This window comes from Alnus glutinosa, chromosome 1 (genome assembly GCF_958979055.1).
Source record: "Alnus glutinosa chromosome 1, dhAlnGlut1.1, whole genome shotgun sequence".
NCBI lineage: Eukaryota > Viridiplantae > Streptophyta > Magnoliopsida > Fagales > Betulaceae > Alnus > Alnus glutinosa.
Genome location: NC_084886.1, coordinates 32,675,966 through 32,694,009, shown reverse-complemented (window position 1 = coordinate 32,694,009; position 18,044 = coordinate 32,675,966). Strand labels below are relative to the sequence as shown.

Genomic DNA, 18,044 nt, shown 5'->3' with positions numbered 1-18,044 from the left:
CCTATCGGGTTTTTCTAATAGCACTCGTGGGTTGCGACAAGGGGATCCACTTTCACCTTTTTGTTTGTGGTGGTTATGGAGGTTTTGAGCCGGATGCTGATTGCTGCAATGGATCGGGGTCAATTGACAGGGTTTTCAGTGAGACATAGAGATTCTAAAGCTTTAGTTGTGAATCATTTACTGTTTGCCGATGACACGTTGATTTTTTGTGGTGCGCAAGAAGAACAAATTCGACATTTGCATTGTATCTTTTATGTTTTGAGGTAGCTTCAAGATTCAGGATTAATTTAGGGAAATCAGAAATTGTTCCAATTGGAGAGGTAGAGGATGCTGAAGGTTTGACTCAACTCCTTGGATGTTGGGTCACATCTTTGCCTATGAAGTACTTGGGTTTGCCGTTGGGTGCTTCTTATAAAGCTGTGTCTATTTGGAATGGTGTCATTGAGAAAATGGAACGAAGGTTGGTTGGGTGGAAGCGAATGTCTTTGTCGAAAGGTGGTTAGCTGACTCTTCTTAAAAGTACTCTTTCCAACCTTCCAACGTATTACTTGTCGTTGTTCCCTATTCCAGTGGGCGTGGCTATTCGTCTCGATAAACTTCAAAGGGATTTTCTTTGGGGTGGCATTGGAGATGAGGCCAAATTTCATTTAGTGAATTGGAACAAGATCTGTACTCCATTGCATTCAGGTGGGTTGGGAGTTCACAATTTCATCTAGTTTAATCGAGCTCTTCTTGGAAAATGGTTGTAGCGGTATGGTAGAGAGAGAGAGAGGCATTATGGCGATTGGTGATTGACCTCAAATTTGAGAGTCTTAAGGGTGGGTGGTGTTCAAAAGAGGTTTTGGGTACTTTTGGAGTGGGTGTGTGGAAACATATTAGGAGGGGGTGGGATAAGTTTACCAATTTTGTTCGTTTTGAGGTTGGGGATGAGTCTCATGTAATTTTCTGGCATGATTGGTGGTGTGGGGAGAGATCTTTGAAGCAATGTTTTCCATATTTGTTTAGTATTGTGAGGAATAAAGATGCGATGGTGGCAGAAAACTTGGTTGTTCAAAATGGAGTTATTCAGTGGAATGTTATTTTTACGCGTCCAGTTTAGGATTGAGAGATGGAGATGATACTTTCTTTCTTCGCTCGGCTTTATTCTATTTCGGTTTGACATAGAGAGGATGACAGGTTAATTTGGAACCTCTCCAAAAGGGGTTTATTTGAAGTGAAGTCCTATTATGAAGTGTTAAATAGGAAAGATGGCCCTTCATTTTCGTGGAAGAGTATCTGGTGTGTTAAGGCTCCGGCAATGGTGGCTTTCTTTGTATGGACATCAGCTTTAGGTAAAATTTTGACACATGACAATTTGTGAAAGCGGAATGTCGTGGTGATAGAGTGATGCTGTATGTGTAAAAAGAGTGAGGAATCAATAGAACATTTGTTACTTCATTGCAAAGTTGCTTGAGATCTATGGAGTTTGGAGTAGAGTGGATTATGCCACGAATGGTGTTGGAGTTGTTGACTAGTTGGGGTATGTCGTTTGGGTATGGTCTAGTAAATGAAATTTGGCGGTTAGTTCCTTTGTGTTTAATGTGGTGTATTTGGCGAGAGCGGAACGCGTGGCACTTTGAAGATGTAGAGACATTGATATTGGAACTAAGGAAGTGTTTGCTCAACACGTTGTATATTTGGATAGCATCTCAGTATAACTTGAATGTTTTCACTTATGCAGATTTTTTAAATTTATTTTCTGTTCATTTCTTTTAGGGGCACTCTTGTATACTTCCTGTGTATTAGGGTTGCATCCCTCTGCGTTTTATTAATGAATTAATATTACTTACTAAAAAAAAAAAAAATTCTCAAAAAATCACCCACAGCAGATACCCTATCGATTCCCTAAACATTGAGAATGCTACAGTTTTACCCAATATGTAGGGAACCAAAAGAGCTTTCCTATCCATTATTTTAATACAAAATATTTTTATTTCCTCTCTCATCTGTCATCTTTTTGCCTTTTATTGAGAATTGTGTTGAAATTTTGTGAAAAATCTAAGGGTAGGTACAAACTTATATTTATAAAGAAAGAATATTTAATTGATATAAGGAAAAATAAGGGAAGCTATTGTGGAGTGTATTTGGATAGGGAAGCAAAAAGTAGTTTTTTTTTCCTAAATTTAAGAAAAATCAAAGGGAAGCTGTTGTGAATTCTCTTAATGGCAGTAGGAGAAACTGGGATCGACGCACATTCCTTAACAACCGGAGTCGACGCAGACACGACCGACACTTTACGTGAGAGATTAAATTACACACTAGGGTGCGGATTGAGAAACCCTCGCCGAAGAAAACCCCCACTGGAGAAGGAGACTTAACCATATCCTTCACGGAAACTGCCATACCAGTGGAATCCTGCACTAGAAGCGCAACAACTACTTTCTCGGCTGGATCACTGATAGGCGGAAGTAGAGAAAGAACCGCGACACTTGAGCAACTAGCCTCAAAGCTGCCATAGAATCGGCAAAAAATTCTCGTCCAAATTCACTTTTTTGGCTTCCCTAGCCTTCCGATAATACTTCTGGAAAGGCTTAGTCCGACAACACAGGAGAAGAGGAATAAAGCCTCTTTCCCAACTCAACCGCCTCTGAAAAAGATTGTGAAGAGGCGATGAAAGACTGAGAAGAAGAGGATACTTGCAGAGGCAGCACCTCGGAGATGGACTGAAGAGCCGAACAAGCAACACCTAAAGAAGAGGCACCCAAAGAAAAAGACCCAACAACATTACTTATCGATGCCGGAGAAGTCCCCTTGGACCTGGTAGAAGTTACCAGAGGCGCCGAAGACCGCAACTCTGGTGACCCTGGGGGGGGGGGAAGAGAACCTAGAATCAATAGGACTCACAAACTTCTGAGAAGACCCCAACTACCGAATTGCAGAGTCCCCGGAGACGGACAGGAAGGCCACCGGAGACGTCTCAAGCTGAGCAGGAACTGAACTGGGTTCCGAACCGGCAGAAATACCCAGAAGACCAAGATCAGAGTCCACTGAAGAAGACCTAAAGCCTGCAGAATTTTTCTTCACCATGGGCTTAGGCCCAGCTTGGCTGCCATGTTTGGGCTTCAGACCCAGCCTAGCACACTTGAACCCGGAAGCTGAAACCCGGTCCAAAGCAGCCCAAAGCCACTCTAGAAGCCTCTTCCACAAACGAGAAAGCCCTAGCTTCTTCTTCCTAGCCTTGCCGCCACCATGGAAGCAGACTTGGTTCCTCTTCTTCTTCCTCGACCTGGGCAGCTACTCCTCCAAAGCATAGCAATTCCCCGCCATTCTCCCGCCTTCGACAACCCTACACCATGCCTCCGAAAGCAGATCCAACCCACGTAGCACTAAAAAAACCCACAGCCCAGGATGCTTGATAGGAAAAACAACTTCCCCTCGAACCACTTCCGCAAAGGATGGAGAAGCGCCTCAGAAACCAGCTACCGAGCCTTTGATTCGAGAAAAGTAAGCATCTTCCGTAACTCACCGGCAGCTCAAGACCAATCCCATCCTTCACGGCCTTCAGGGAGCCAAATAACCCCTTTATGATCACCCTTCAACGTAGGCAACCACCTCAAGGTAACGACCGGCCTTATTACCACCCCCACGAATCATCAAGGCTTTCACATCTTCACGGTAGGACGTGACAAAATCCTTCTTCACTGCTTCCTTCAACGCCTCCTCTATTGTGGCCAACAACCACATAGAACACTGGAGACCCAGAAAAATAAAACCACAAAACCCCTTCCTCTCCTCCAAGCGAATCTCAGACACATCTGCCTTCACCGAAAAGGAGAAAGCTTTGCCATAGAGAAGCGACACTCCATCTCTACTTTAATTGAGAAGCCTAAAAAAGAAAACACCACGGCGACATACTCGCGAGACAGCCTGTCGGAGAAGACAAAAGAACTTTGATGAAAACTCTAGCCTGATAATGAAAACGAAGAAAACTGACCCCAGAAAAGCACCGATGAAAACTTCGATGAAAGCACCGTTGGAAGAAACAAAGCCCTAGCGTGACGTGCCTCAATGCGCCACCGCTAGGGTGGAGAGAGGAAGAGAGGTGAGAGAGTGAAGAGAGGCGAGAGAGTTTTTTTTTTTTTTTTTTTTTTTTTTTTTTTTTTTTTTTGTAGTTTAGGGGGGACATTGACACAATTGGTACTTTAGGGGGATATTGACAATTGGGTGGTAGTTTAAGAGGGGTATGTGTACTTTTCCCCTTGTACTTTTTTTTTTTTTTTTTGTCTTATCCATAATGAGAAGCAGAAGACAAAGAAGTTTTCACTTCTTATATTGAAGCATGCTAGGTATTTAGAGATGGAGAATAGTTAGAGTAGCCATCTGTTAAAAATTTGCCTATTGAGCCTCATTACACGGTTTTACACCTAAATTGGTTGTTCCATTTGTATCTTGTAAAAAAAAAAAAAAAAAAAAAAAAAATTAAAATGCCCTCTCTTTTGCCTTGCTTTCTTCAGATGAAGCATGTTGTCTAAATCATATTATTGAATGTTGAGCATTGACAATATTGTAGTTAACAGCCAAAAACTGTAATTTATACTGCTACAATCAGTTGAATAAGGAAGTTCTTTAAGAGTGCCTTTCTTGTATCATGGGTTTCGATACCTGCTGGTGCTTGTAATATTGGACTATTTTAATGAATTTAAGTGGCCTTCACCATTCATACTAGTCAATCTATGGGCTGCATAAAATCTCATGGAATGCAGGTTGAGCATGTAAGTAGAATGAGGATCTTAGATTTTGTCCCTCATAACCTAACCCTAACTGTATGAAAGGGTGAGTATGTTGTATCATCTCCCATTTTGATGGGAATATCACATATTACAAAGAAACGGAATCTTGCTTTTAAGGTGAAATATATTTTTATTGCTGCTTACCTGGATGGGTCAAGTGACACATTTCGTTTAATACAGGTAAACCACCTCCCAACTGGGAAAAAGTCCTTGAAGGGATTCGCAAAATTAGGTCTGCTGAGGATGCACCAGTAGACACGATGGGCTGTGAGAAAGCTGGCAATTCTCTTCCTCCTAAGGTATAATTGTCTCTTTCCTGGTAACGGGCGGAGAAAGTGAAAAGAGCAGATAGATATACCTTAAGTTATCATCATTATCTCTTTATCGGCTGTCGATACATTCTCTAACTATGAGATCAGATTTCAACTTCAGAAATTGTAGGCATTGAGATTGACAAAATACCTTTGAAGTTCATATATCAGGAATATTCCAATTTATTGGGAGAGCTGTGGTGAAGAGAAAAAAAAAAAATTAAAAAGAAATAAAAATGGTGAAACTAAGAAGTTAAATGATGCAATTCCATGTATGAATGAGAACAAAAAAAGAGTTTAAGAAGGGAAATCAGAGAGCTAGTTCATGCTATTAGCAAGAACACCGAAACTCAATCCCTAAGCTAAAGGGAGAGAAAAGCCACAAACGTTGGCTGAAAGTTCATTCAATTCTCTAGAAAAATGCTGATGTTACAACTGCAGAAAAATCTTATATAAGACAATAAGTTGCTGCCCTAGCTAAGATGCGATCACAACCACTAATTCAAATCTAATCTGACGGTTCTAAATTTGTCTTGCAGTGGTCACATGCCTAAATTAAAAAGTTACAAGACTTGTTAGTGGTCACATGACTTGTTACATAAAAATTTAAAAACTTAAGGAAAGCTCAAACATACTTAAATTCAAGACACAAAACAACAACTCAAATCAACCTAGATTGATCATATAATGAAACTTATAGATGTCTAGGCTTCCTTTTAGTTTTCCTCTTGAGATGAGTAAGTGTTTGTGAAAAGTCCTATTCCATATGCTTTGCATCAGTCCCTCCAGGTGAGGGAGAACTTGTCCCCGAGTTAGCATCATCCTTGCTTGTAGAATCTCCATGGTATGGAATCAAGTGTCATACATTGAAAATGTCATACTTATCAAAAAAAATGTCAGGGGTTTTAATATGACTAGGAAGCTTCAACCTATAGGCATTGTCATTAATTCTCTCTAACACTTTACAAGGACCAATTTTTCTCGCATTCAACTTATTGTATTCACTTGTTGGATCTTGAGTTAAAACAACCCACATATTGTCACCAACTTTAAAAACTACGCGTCTTCGGCCCTTGTCTACTCGTTCCTTGTACTTTTGGTTGCTGTCTTCTATATGTTTTTGGACGGTTTCATGAATATGCTTCATGTGTTCCGCCATTTCTCCAGCTTTACAGCTTACATGAGCCTTCAATGGCAAGGGAACCAGATCTAAAACGGTGTTAGGATTTTGCCCATAAACAATCTCAAATAGACTTATCTTCATTGACCTGTTCCTTGATCAGTTATAAGCAAATTCGGCATGAGAGAGAACCCGATCCCATTGCTTAGGATTACTGCCCACTAAGACATATACAACCCAGTTTTCTTCCAACTCCTCCAAATTTGGCCATTGAGAGAAAATTAACACCCTCTCATTGCTTAGGTTTAGGTGTAACTTCCTTTTTTAATTGGACCGAATTTATTTTCTACCTATCTTTGTAGAAAGTATGTGTTTTTCCAGCCATCATGAATTAGTTTAGGCGAAAATACATTTAACCTCCCAAAAGTATCACCACTTTTGCATTTTAGCCTCAAAAGTTCAAAAAGTGATATTCGACCCCCATAAACTACCAAATTGTGACAAGTTGCTCATTTGTAAAGTTTTTTTTTGTCTTTTTGGAAGGAATGTCAGTCACTTTTGTTGCACCTGACTTTTTACCACCTAAACTCTCAAAAATACCCTCAGGGGCGGGGTAAAGTGTTTAAAATACGAAAAATGGGGTTTAATACAAAAAAAAATAAACGAAAAAAAAAAAAATTGGGGGTGGCTTGACCACCCCCTTATGGTTGGCTTGGGGGTGGTCGAAACACCCCTATGGCCATTGGGGTTGGTTCAGTCACTCCCATTTGGCCATACTGGGGGTGACAAACCATCCTCAACTAGCCAAGGGGTGGTCAAAACCACCCCCATTTAACCATTTGGGGGTGGCCGAACAACCTTCAAGCTGGCCATAGGATGTGGTCGAGCGACCCTCAATTTTTTTTTTATTTCCTTTTTTATTTTCTCTTTTTGTTTTTACTTTATTTTGTATTTAACCATTTTTTTAGTTTTTTTTTTTTTTTTTTTTTTAATTTTTTATTAACACCTAGCACTGTGAGCATTTTTGGGAGTTTAAGTGGTTAAAAGTCACTTGCGACGCATGTGATTGACATTCCATTTGAAAAGACAAAAACTTAATGGCAGGGCTAACTTGTCACAGTTCGGTAGTTTGTGGGGGGTCGAATATCACTTTTTGACATTGGGAGGTTCAAATGCAGAAGTGGCGATACCTTTTTTTCTTTTTCTTTTTTTTTTTTTTGGGGGGGGGGGGGGGGGGGGGCTTAAATGTATTTTTGCTATTACTTTATTATCAAACTGTCAGGGCTAACAAACAGGATATGACTATAAGAAATAAAGTTTTATTAAAAAAGCGTAAGGCACTCCTAAGTGCAAATGAAGTTTATACAAGAACAACCAAAGCAGCCCACAAAAAAAAAAACTCAACAAACCCTCAAGAAGCATTCCCCGCTACCGCACGTGAGCCATGCCTTTCTTATGTCGAGTGGGTGCACTTGCATCACCGTAGTTGATGGATCTTATTAAATTGAAAATCTCCCTCCTGCCTTTGGTTGCGGGCGCGCAACCTTAACTTCCTGAAGAAAGTCCTCTTTAAAGGCATCCAGAATCTCTAAGGACGGATCCTCATCCTCAATACTATCCACCTCCCAATCCAATGCCATGTTGGGAGGAAGAACACTCAAAGGGTAAGGGGAATCTCCAACCTCCCCATCCCAAATCTCCGGCCAACGATTGTGGGCTTGCCATTATTGCTTCTGTTCGAGACCCAGAATTGCCCAAACTGACTCTCTTTGTATTTTGATGTCAACGCCGGCCATCCTCCCTTCTAACGCTGATGCATACGATCGCCCTTCTTGACGCATCCCCATCACTGCCAGTTGTACCACAGGTTGCTTTCCCATCTTTTTCCCTTCTTCTCGTTGCTTTTCATAATGTCCTTTCAACCGCTGCATCTGAACCCAGCAATCCCCCCATCCCTTCCCGTCTCTACCCTATGGGATGATAACGAAGCTTCACCTCCCTCCCCCTCCATATTCCGATAGCTCAATGAAGTGTCCATATTTGTTTCCCCGTCGCTGCACCACATACGATGTGCTCCCTTGGCGGTAAGTCCTCCAATTCTCTCTGATATCTTCACCCTTGATGACCACCTTCAGCGCTTGCACCAACTAGAACACGCTCAGCCATCCCAGAATTACCGCCTGAAAAATGCCTCTACTCCTCTCGGGCAACCGAACACCCCTGCTAACCTCAGGCTGAAACTCAAAAGACTTCGATTCCACGTAACAAAATCCCAAATATCCCATGATTCGAATGAGACAGTTCATTATGATTCGAATGATCACATGATTCGTTGATACCTTCACAAAGTCATTTTGTAAGAGTCAGTTAGAATTTATCTGTTCCAAGCTGGGCTTATATGACATATATGCTCCAGCTTGAGGGGGGAGTGTTAGAATGCATTATGTAATTTCTAGAAGAAAACTTAGATGAGGTGTCCAGAATAGGTGTTCTAGTACCAGCTGTCATTCTCAAGAATAATCCTCATTCTATTGTAATCCTTCTCCGATATATACGGAATGAATAGCATAGGGCTGAATATAGAAAAAAAGCTCCTCCTTTCATACATTCTCTTCTACTAACAGCATCATTGAAGTAATGGCTATGTAATTTGTTTTTAAGTAATTTTATGATAAATCATATACTGGAAATTTCACATTTAACTGCTTGCCTGATAGTGAAAGTAGGAAAAAGATAAAATCTAATCCATTTTGTCAAGAAAGATAGAGATTACACATTCATGTTGCTTGTCTAATGTTTATATTTTAGTGGGAAAAGCGGAGTTAGGAGCTGCGTTGGGTTTTAGAAAACCTTTTGAGTGTCAAAAAAATTGGACTATACAGTGATGCCTAATGCCATTACATGGACAGAAGATGAAATTCGTGCTCTTTGAAGACTTTATGATGTGTTGGGAGCTGCATTAGATTGATCTTTGTGTTTTTCTTTGGGATCTGTAAACTTTTGTGGCAATTATCTTGCTGCAAGAGGTACTTCTGATGACTTCTGCTTCCTTATTGCTTTCCTTTGGGATGCCTTTCATCTTATTGCCCTGGGTGGTTACCTTTAGGTAAATAATATTTTCTTTCATTTTGAGTGAAATTCTTTTAGCTCTTCCTCCAAATATTTTTCACTATAGAAGACAATTAAAATTTGAAATGATATGCTGAAACAGGACATTACTTTATTCCAATAAATTTCACTTGATGCCCAAGAAAGAGACCATTTGAATTCCGAGATATGAAAAGTAACATTACTAGAAGACTCACTACTCTGAACTTTAACCTTTCCAAATTTGATTCAATAGAAGCACCAGTTGACTCTTGGACTAGCAGTCAAATGGTCTTTGACAGACCTGGCTTTGAGTTGGGCGTAGCAGGCTGCATCACCTTAATATGCTTATATACTTTCCAACTTTTTCCAGTATCATTGCTTTATCATTCCATGTTGTTTCTACTTCATGCATGAAGCATAGCATGGTTACACTAATTATTCAAATTTTTCCTCTATCAGGAGAGAAGATTTGCTGTCTTAGTATCTTCGCTTTTGTCAAGTCAAACCAAGGATAATGTTACTCATGGCAAGTGCTTGCACTGTAAAATATTTATTGTTATGTTTTGATAGGTTGTTTCCCTGTGTTCTTACCAGGAATTCATATTTGTGGTATGTTGCACGTTGTAGTTACAATCAGTGGTAGATTATCAGGACAATGCACTCTCTACATGAATGCTGTTGACTATTATTATTAGCTTTCTAATCATGAGTGCAATACATTCACACGCACACAGACACAAACACAAACAAAAAGATCAAGTAATGAGCTGTCCTTTTGGAGAAGTAAGGATGCAATGAAGACCACCTCAGCCCCCTTACAGTACCAAGTTATGAGGGCAAACTAAGGAAAATAGAAATGCACAATTAAGTTTTCTGGTCTAGACTGGTCAGGAGAGTGGACGGCACAAGCTAGCTGAGCCAAGTTTTGAACTCTTGAAGCTTGTCTCAATTTAATCTGAGGGAAACTTGTAATTGAGCAAACACTTTGGATTAACTTCGTCAGCTGTCTTATCTCCACTTCAATGAAATATAACCTTGTGATTGATGAAAAAACAGGACATCTCTGTTTTTTTAATCACCTAAAACGACCTGTCAATTAGGTCAACTCACCTGTCGCTTTCCCCTTGTCAGAATAAACTTTTGTTTTTCCCTTTGCAATACGACTTGCTGTTTGATGCATCTAAATGGTCTGTCGTTTCTGCCCAGGTGAAAATGACCTGTTGTTTAGTCACCTTTTTTCACTGCAGTATCTAGTCGCTGGGAAACCAGGATTCTTCTCAAAGAATACCCCAAACCAAACCGATGAACACTTTTCACACCCTTAATAAGCAAAATCGAGTGCCCACACTGATCTGAAACAACCCAAAAAACCATGGTTGCTGAATTTGCAAGCACAACCGTGAACACCATTAACCTCCGCTCATCGACCATCTTTAGGACACAGAAAGAACGCCCATGTGCTTCTGAACTTAGCCTTGGGCTCCTCGCCAACGCTGACATCGGTGGCTGTACGATGCAAAGAAAAAAATTCTTGTTTATTTTTTCTGGGATTCGATTGCTTTGATACCAAGTTGAATAGTATAATAGAAAAAAAGAAAGAGAGATAATAGAGAAGAAAAAAAGAAAAAACAAGAGGAGGTAGCTTGTGAGCAAGTGAGACCCAGAAATTAGGATTCTCCTATTAGCGTCTCATGGTGCAAGTGCATAATGCCTTCACAGAAGACAATAACATAAACATAAAACATAAATAAATATAGTCCAACAACATGATTCAAAAGACTTCACAAGATTAGCCTTGGAGTGTTAAAAATCCATATGGAAAAATCATTTTGTTAGGAGAATGAAGTCTTATCAGGGAAATAGGCATTTCCAAATAGGAATGAGTCAACATACCATTAATTTTTTTAAAGAAAAAAATATTGAATTACTCAATAAGTCTTAGGCCTTTATCAAATCACTCGATGAGTTTTTATTTTTATCTTTTAATTCCTTGGGTTTATCCCTATTATCAAGTCGATCCTCTCATTTCGTCATTTTTTTTACAGAGTTAGTATAAACAATTACAAATATAATTTTAAAAAAGAAGATTTTTTTTTTTTTTTAAAAATAAAATAAAAAATAAAAAAACTTTGCTCGTGGCCACCCTTTTGTTAATGGGGGTGGTGCTCATGGCCACCCCTTCTGTTAGGAGGTGGCCATGAGCCACCCCCTTGTTAGTGAGGGTGGCTCTGTGTTAGCGGGGCGTGGCCGTGAGCCACCCTTTCAGTGCGGTAGTGTTTGTGAGCCATCTGTGTCTAGGGTGAGTTGCATTCCTTCCCCTATGTCTGTCAAGGTGGCCATGAGCCATCTCTTTGCCAATGGGGGTGGCCATAAGCCACCACCCGCTCACATAGGGATGCCATGAGCCACCCTTGATTTTTTTTGTAATTTTTTTTTCAAGAAGGGTATATTTGTAATTTTATACCGACTCCGTGAGAAAAAAAGTGACATAATCTGTATGAAATTAGATGGAAGGATTGATTTGATAATGGAATTGGAGACAAACTCAATAAATACCATAAACTTGGAGTGATTATGTAATTTTTCCTTTTTATTTGTTATCCAAGGGTGGTAGGGTGACGTTGATTCACAGTACTCTCTCTAGCATTCCTACTTATTATTTATCTCTGTTCCCTATTCCTGTGAGTGTAGCTAAGAAACTGGAGCGGCTCCAAAGGGAGTTTCTGTGGAGTGGTATGGGGGATGAGACTAAATTGCATTTAGTAAATTGGCATCGAGTTTGTACTCCAATCGAGGCTGGTGGACTGGGAGTTCGCAATGTTATTAATTTTAATCAAGCCTTATTGGGGAAATGGGTTTGGAGGTTTTCTCAGGAGCGCAATTCTTTGTGGAGATCGGTGATTGAGGTGAAGTATGGGAGTGTGAGGGGAGGTTGGTGTTCACTCCCGGTGACGGGGCCTTACGGCGTCAGTGTTTGGAAGTTTATTCGAAGGGGGTGGGATAATGTTGCCAAGTATTTGCGTTTTGAGGTGGGTGATGGGTCTCATATTCGCTTTTGGCATGATGTTTGGTGTGGGGATAGGCCTCTCAAGCTTTGTTATCTAGCTTTGTACACTATTGTGCGTTCTCCTGATGCTTGGGTGGTGGATAACTTGTCGGTGGTAGGAGGCGTGGCTCATTGGAATGTTTTCTTTACGCGTTATGCTCAGGATTGGGAGGTGGAGATGGTGATGTCCTTCTATGAACTGTTATACTCTATTCGGGTTCAGCATGGAGAGGTTGATAGGGTGGTGTGGAGTCTTTCTAAGAGGAGGAATTTTGAAGTGAAGGCTTTCTATAAAGCTTTAATTTGTCACGAGACGGCTTCTTTTCCTTGGAAGGGTATATGGCATGTTAAAGCTCTGAAGCGGGTGGCGTTCTTTGTTTGGACTGCGACTTTAGGAAAGATTTTAACTCATGACAATTTACGTAGGCGTGGTATTGTGGTGGTAGAGTGGTGTGTTATGTGTAAGAAGCATGGGGAATCCGTTGATCACCTTCTTCTTCATTGTAACGTGATTCGGGTTGTTTGGAGTTCTTTTTATAGATTGTTCGGGGTGGAGTGGGTTATGCCTAGTAGTGCCTTGGATTTATTGAGTGGGTGGGGTACTTTGTTAGGTCGTGGTACTGTTAACAGTATTTGTAAGTAGGTTCCTTTATGTGTTTTGTGGGGCTTGTGGCGCGAGAGAAATTTTAGGCTTTTTGAGGATGTGGAGATACTGGTTGGGGCTCTCTGTAAATGTGATTCATATGTTATATCTTTGGGTGTCGGCGCATAGCCCGGGTAGTATGTCGTTTGCTGATTTTTTACTTTTTTGTTCGTTTTTTTCCTCTGATTAGGGGCACTTATGTATACTTCATGTGTACTAGGGTTGCGCCCCTCTGCGCTTTTTAATGAATTTTTTACTTATCAAAAAAAAAAAAAAAAATTACAAGATTTTTGTCCTTCTAAATGGAAACCTTAAGGTGTCTTCATAATGTATGTTTTCAACAGACCCCAACACATTTAAGTGACACATCCTTCTACAGTTTTGAGCTTGGAATGGTTTTTGTGCTACCCTCCAAGATTTGCCAATTAATTTTCGCAACTTGTCACGAGTAGATTATTGTCAATCGAAGGCCATGAGTGCTGGAACTCTTTCTTCAGTTACTTTATCAACTGCTAACTTGATTCTTTGCTGTATTTCTCAAAGCTTTATTGCTTGTTGAACTTATTTAAATTGTCTGCTGTGGTTGAGTGATCCAAAACCATTTGATCTAATTGACTTTAGACACTATTAGAACTCAGGCTGACTCCTGGTCAATTAGTTAAGAAGCTAGTTTCCAGTGGGTTAACTTTGTGCTTTTCATGAACTATTTGGTCATTTGACAGCCCTAAGAGGCGTTGTAATATTTTGAAAAGCTTCAAGGTTGTCACTCAAGCTTCCCCTTGTGCTCTACTGTTCTACCACTGGTAGGTTTCTCCTCTGCAGAAAAACAGTTTTCTCCACACAAAACCTCTTCGACTATATGGCAGTCTAAAAATCAATTTCAACCATTAGAGCATTTAACAAAGTCCTCCTTGATCGAGCACCCTTTGTTTGGTGATAATTCAAAATAATTGAAACCTTCTTTTTCTTCTAGATTCTTCCATTCTTTTCTTAAGTTATATAATATACATTTTAGATGTTACTTGGATTTTATACAAATAATTGATCAGCATTGACCAGATTGCTAATTATGTAATTGATGAAATATTTTGCTACCATAAACTGTAGATTTCCAGGTTTTACTTGGAAAAGTATGGAAGAATCTATATTGTAATAAAAATGAACAAGTGGTTAAAGGTATTGTACAAAATATAAAAAGGAGCTTGTGGCCATATACAATCATCATTGGGCAGTCATTCAACTAGTGTATTGATTTTTTTAAAAAAAATATTTCCCTATGTAACTTTTTGAATTTGTAATTGGGACTGTTTAAAGTTACTTGGTAGCTTCCTATGCACTAAACTAGCTTTCCAAAAACATGTACATGGCATTGTGCTCCATATATACTGTATTCAATAGTTGCTCCAAATCTTGTTCTGCTTTTCCATTGATGCCCTTCAAACTTCACTCACAAAGGTTTTAGGACTGCAGGAGCAATTCAGCGTCTGCTTCAAAATGGTCTGCTTACTGCTGATGCCATTGACAAAGCCGATGAAGCAACTATCAAAAGCTTGATTTACCCTGTATGACAGTTTTCTGCTATAGTTTATGAAACTTCTATAACTTCTCTTTTTCTATATTTATTTATCTAACTATTTATTTCTTCAAATTTTTAGGTTGGATTTTATACAAGAAAAGCTACTAACTTGAAGAAAATTGCAAAAATTTGTCTCATGAAGTTTGATGGAGACATTCCTAGCTCATTGGAGGAACTACTCTTACTTCCAGGGATAGGCCCTAAGATGGCTCATTTGGTAGGGCTTGATTGCATTATTGTTTAAGTCAATAGTGTTTCCTTAGCATCTCAAAGTTGTGGTATTTGGTGCTTAGGTTATGAATGTTGGATGGAATAATGTTCAAGGGATTTGTGTAGATACTCATGTGCACCGCATTTGTAATAGGCTTGGATGGGTGTCAAGGCCAGGCACAAAACAGGTACTTCTTATTGCTATTTTCAACTTTGGTAGATTCTTGAAAATTAATTTCCACATGCTGGAAATTTGCCCTTGCTCATCAAATTGTTTCCGATGAGACTTGTCAAAAAATAAAAATAAAAAATTGCTGTTGAGAACTTGATCAATTTGCAACTCCTTCCCTCATAAGAATAGGGTGGAAGATGTTATCATGGAATTGGGACCCACTCATAGCGTGCATTAACCAATTTTTGGCAATTACCTTGGAGAGGGAGGGAGGGAGGGAGATGGCAGCGACAATGGGCAGCGAATGGGGGAACTTTATAAGTTATGAACTCTAGAACAGTTGGAGTTGATTTTTCTTTTTCTTTTGGGTAACTAGTGAATGTGGGGAATTACCAGTCCAGTGGTCCATGGTACATTGAAGTTTTTTTTTTCTTAGCCTAGTTCTGCATCTTCTTTTTTTAAAATCTTTCTGTCCTTCATTTAGTCATATTTCTACTTTATTCTCTTCTCTTTCTGGAAGGGCGTGAAACAAAAACTAATATGTGAAGAGCTTCAAGAGAGAGTCCCTTGAATAGGATACTTGTGTGTGTGTTTGTGTGTGTGATGTATATATATCTTAAGTTCAAATTTTGCTGCTTTTTTTTTTTTCTATTAATAATAATTTACCTTCCCAAAATCATCATGATGGTCTTTTAAAGTTCTCCATTGGCATAGAATCAGTTGCTAATCCTTATTGTATTTGCTAGAAAACTTCAACACCTGAGGAAACAAGAAAGGTGTTGCAACTATGGCTTCCGAAGGAAGAATGGGTTCCAATTAACCCTCTTTTGGTAAGTGTAGCTCACTTATTCTGACCTAAAAAGAAAAAAATAAAAAAATGTACATGCGAATGCGCACGCACGCGCGCATACACACACATATATATATATATGCTAACTTTAAATATGTATCTTTGGTATTTTTAACTAAATAGTGTGTGCATATATTTAGTTGAGCACTGGCAAATTCATAAACGCCCTTTTTTTATGAATCAGTTTGTCTTTCTGTTGCTAAATTGTAAAACACTGCAACTGAAGCTATAGCTGATTGCTGGGTCTTTGCTTTAACATATAGCAACAAACTATTGCACTTTAGATGTTTTAGTGACTCACAAGCATGGTAAATGAAGGAAGCAGTGAAAATATGTCTCATAGTGAAGGAATGTGAGATGGAAGCTTCAATGCAACCTTCATTACTCTTATTCCAAAGAAACCTTGGGCCCTTGATATTAAGAACTTTCGACCTATTAGCTTGGTGGGTGGATTTTACAAAATTGTTTTCGAAGTCCTAGCTAACAGGTTGAAAATGGTAGTGGAAAGGATCATTTCCAAGCCTCAAAATGCTTTCATAAGGGGTAGGCAGATTCTAGTCTATGTTCTCATTGCCAATGAGTGCCTTGATAGTAGGATTAGAACCTGAGGAGTCAAGTGTGTTGTGCAAGTTGGATATTGAAAAGGCTTTTTTTGACTATGTTAACTGGGAATTTTTGTTGTATATGCCGAGGAGATGCGGTATTGGGATAGCGCATTGTACTTCCTCGGTTTACTTTTCTATTTTTGGTGAACGGCACTTCGACAGATTTCCTTAGTAGTTCTTGTGGCCTGAGACAAGGTGACGCTTTGTCCCCCTTTCTATGTGTTAATGTTATAGAGGTGTTAAGTGGAATGATTTTTGCTTTAACGAAAGGGGCCCTATTATCAGGTTTTTTAGTGGGATCTAGGCATGTTGGTGCCTTCTACATTTCCCACATTTTGTTTGCTAATGATACTTTGATTTTTTGTGGGGAAAATCCAGATCATCTTTGTAACTTACAATGCTTGTTCTTATGCTTTGTAGCGGTTTCAGGTTTGACGATTAATCTGGTTAAATCAGAGTTGGTTGCCTTTGGCAATATCATTAATGTGGAAGTTCTGGCCAGCATCTTGGGTTGCAGGATTTCTTCTTTTCCGATGACATACTTGGGCCTTTCGCTAGGGGCTTTATTTAAAGCTAAATCTATATGAGATGACATTATTGAGAAGATAGAACGTCGTTTGGTTAAATGGAAGATGATGTATTTGTCTAAGGATGTAAGGGTTACCTTGATTAAAAGTACTTTATCTAACTTGCCTACCTACTTCTTGTCTCTCTTTCATCTCCTAGTTGGGGTTGCCAACTGCATAGAGAAGTTGTAGTGGGACTTTCTGTGGGGTGGTATCGGTGAAGAGTTCAAATTCCATTTGGTTTGCTAGTCTAAGGTTTGTTTATCGATCTCAAGAGGGTTGGGTGTCCATAATTTACTTTTGTTCAATCAAGCTCTTTTGGGTAGGTGGCTTCGACGCTATGTTTATGAGAGAGAAGCTTTGCGGAGGGTGGTAGTGGATGCTAAATATGGTAGCGCGTGGGGTGGATGGTGTTCTAATGAGGTTCACAGGTTGTTTGGGAGGAGCTATGGAAGAATATCAGGAGCAGTTTGGGGGATTTCTATAGTCATTCTAGATTTGAGGTCAGTGATAGTTCTAATATTAGATTCATGCATGATATGTTGTGTTAAGGTAGCTTTTCCGAATTTGTTCAATTTAGCTTGATGTAAGGATGCCTATGTGGCAATCAATTTGGTGCTTTGGAGCGACTCTCATCAGTGGAATGTTAACTTTCTCAGAGCAGTTCATGATTGAGAGATGAATCTCTTTACCCCGTTCTTTAATTTGTTGTACTCCCTCGGATTGAGACGAGGTGGCGAAGACAAGATTTGTTGGGTACCTTCCAAGAGGGTTGTTTGATGTTAGATCTTACTAAAATGTCCTTGTACCCCATGATAACACTCCCTTCCCTTGGAAGAGTATTTGGCGGAATAAAGCTCCTTTGAGAGTACTATTTTTTGATTGGTTGGCTGTCTTGGGGAAGATCCTAACCGTGGATAACCTTTAGAAAGTTGCATCTCATTGTGGTTGAATGGTGTTGTATGTGTAAGACAAGTGGGGAGTCAATGGGTCATATTTTATTCCATTATGAGATGGCTAGTGCCCTTTGGAATACCTTTTTCAGCCTTGTAGGGTTGGATTGGGTTTTGATGCAATGAAAAGTTG

The 18,044-nt window shown here is 39.5% G+C and overlaps 1 protein-coding gene across 1 annotated transcript in view; it reads left to right on the top strand.

Moving 5' to 3' along the window:
- The window catches only part of LOC133878598 (endonuclease III homolog 1, chloroplastic), a 51,407-nt gene that overhangs the window by 32,702 nt on the left and 661 nt on the right, over positions 1 to 18,044 (top strand). The window contains exons 5-10 of the mRNA XM_062317168.1: positions 4,950 to 5,068; positions 9,750 to 9,816; positions 14,450 to 14,541; positions 14,635 to 14,772; positions 14,849 to 14,953; positions 15,684 to 15,767. Of these exons, the coding sequence (XP_062173152.1) occupies positions 4,950 to 5,068; positions 9,750 to 9,816; positions 14,450 to 14,541; positions 14,635 to 14,772; positions 14,849 to 14,953; positions 15,684 to 15,767 (605 nt within the window). The remainder of the gene's footprint in view (positions 1 to 4,949; positions 5,069 to 9,749; positions 9,817 to 14,449; positions 14,542 to 14,634; positions 14,773 to 14,848; positions 14,954 to 15,683; positions 15,768 to 18,044) is intronic.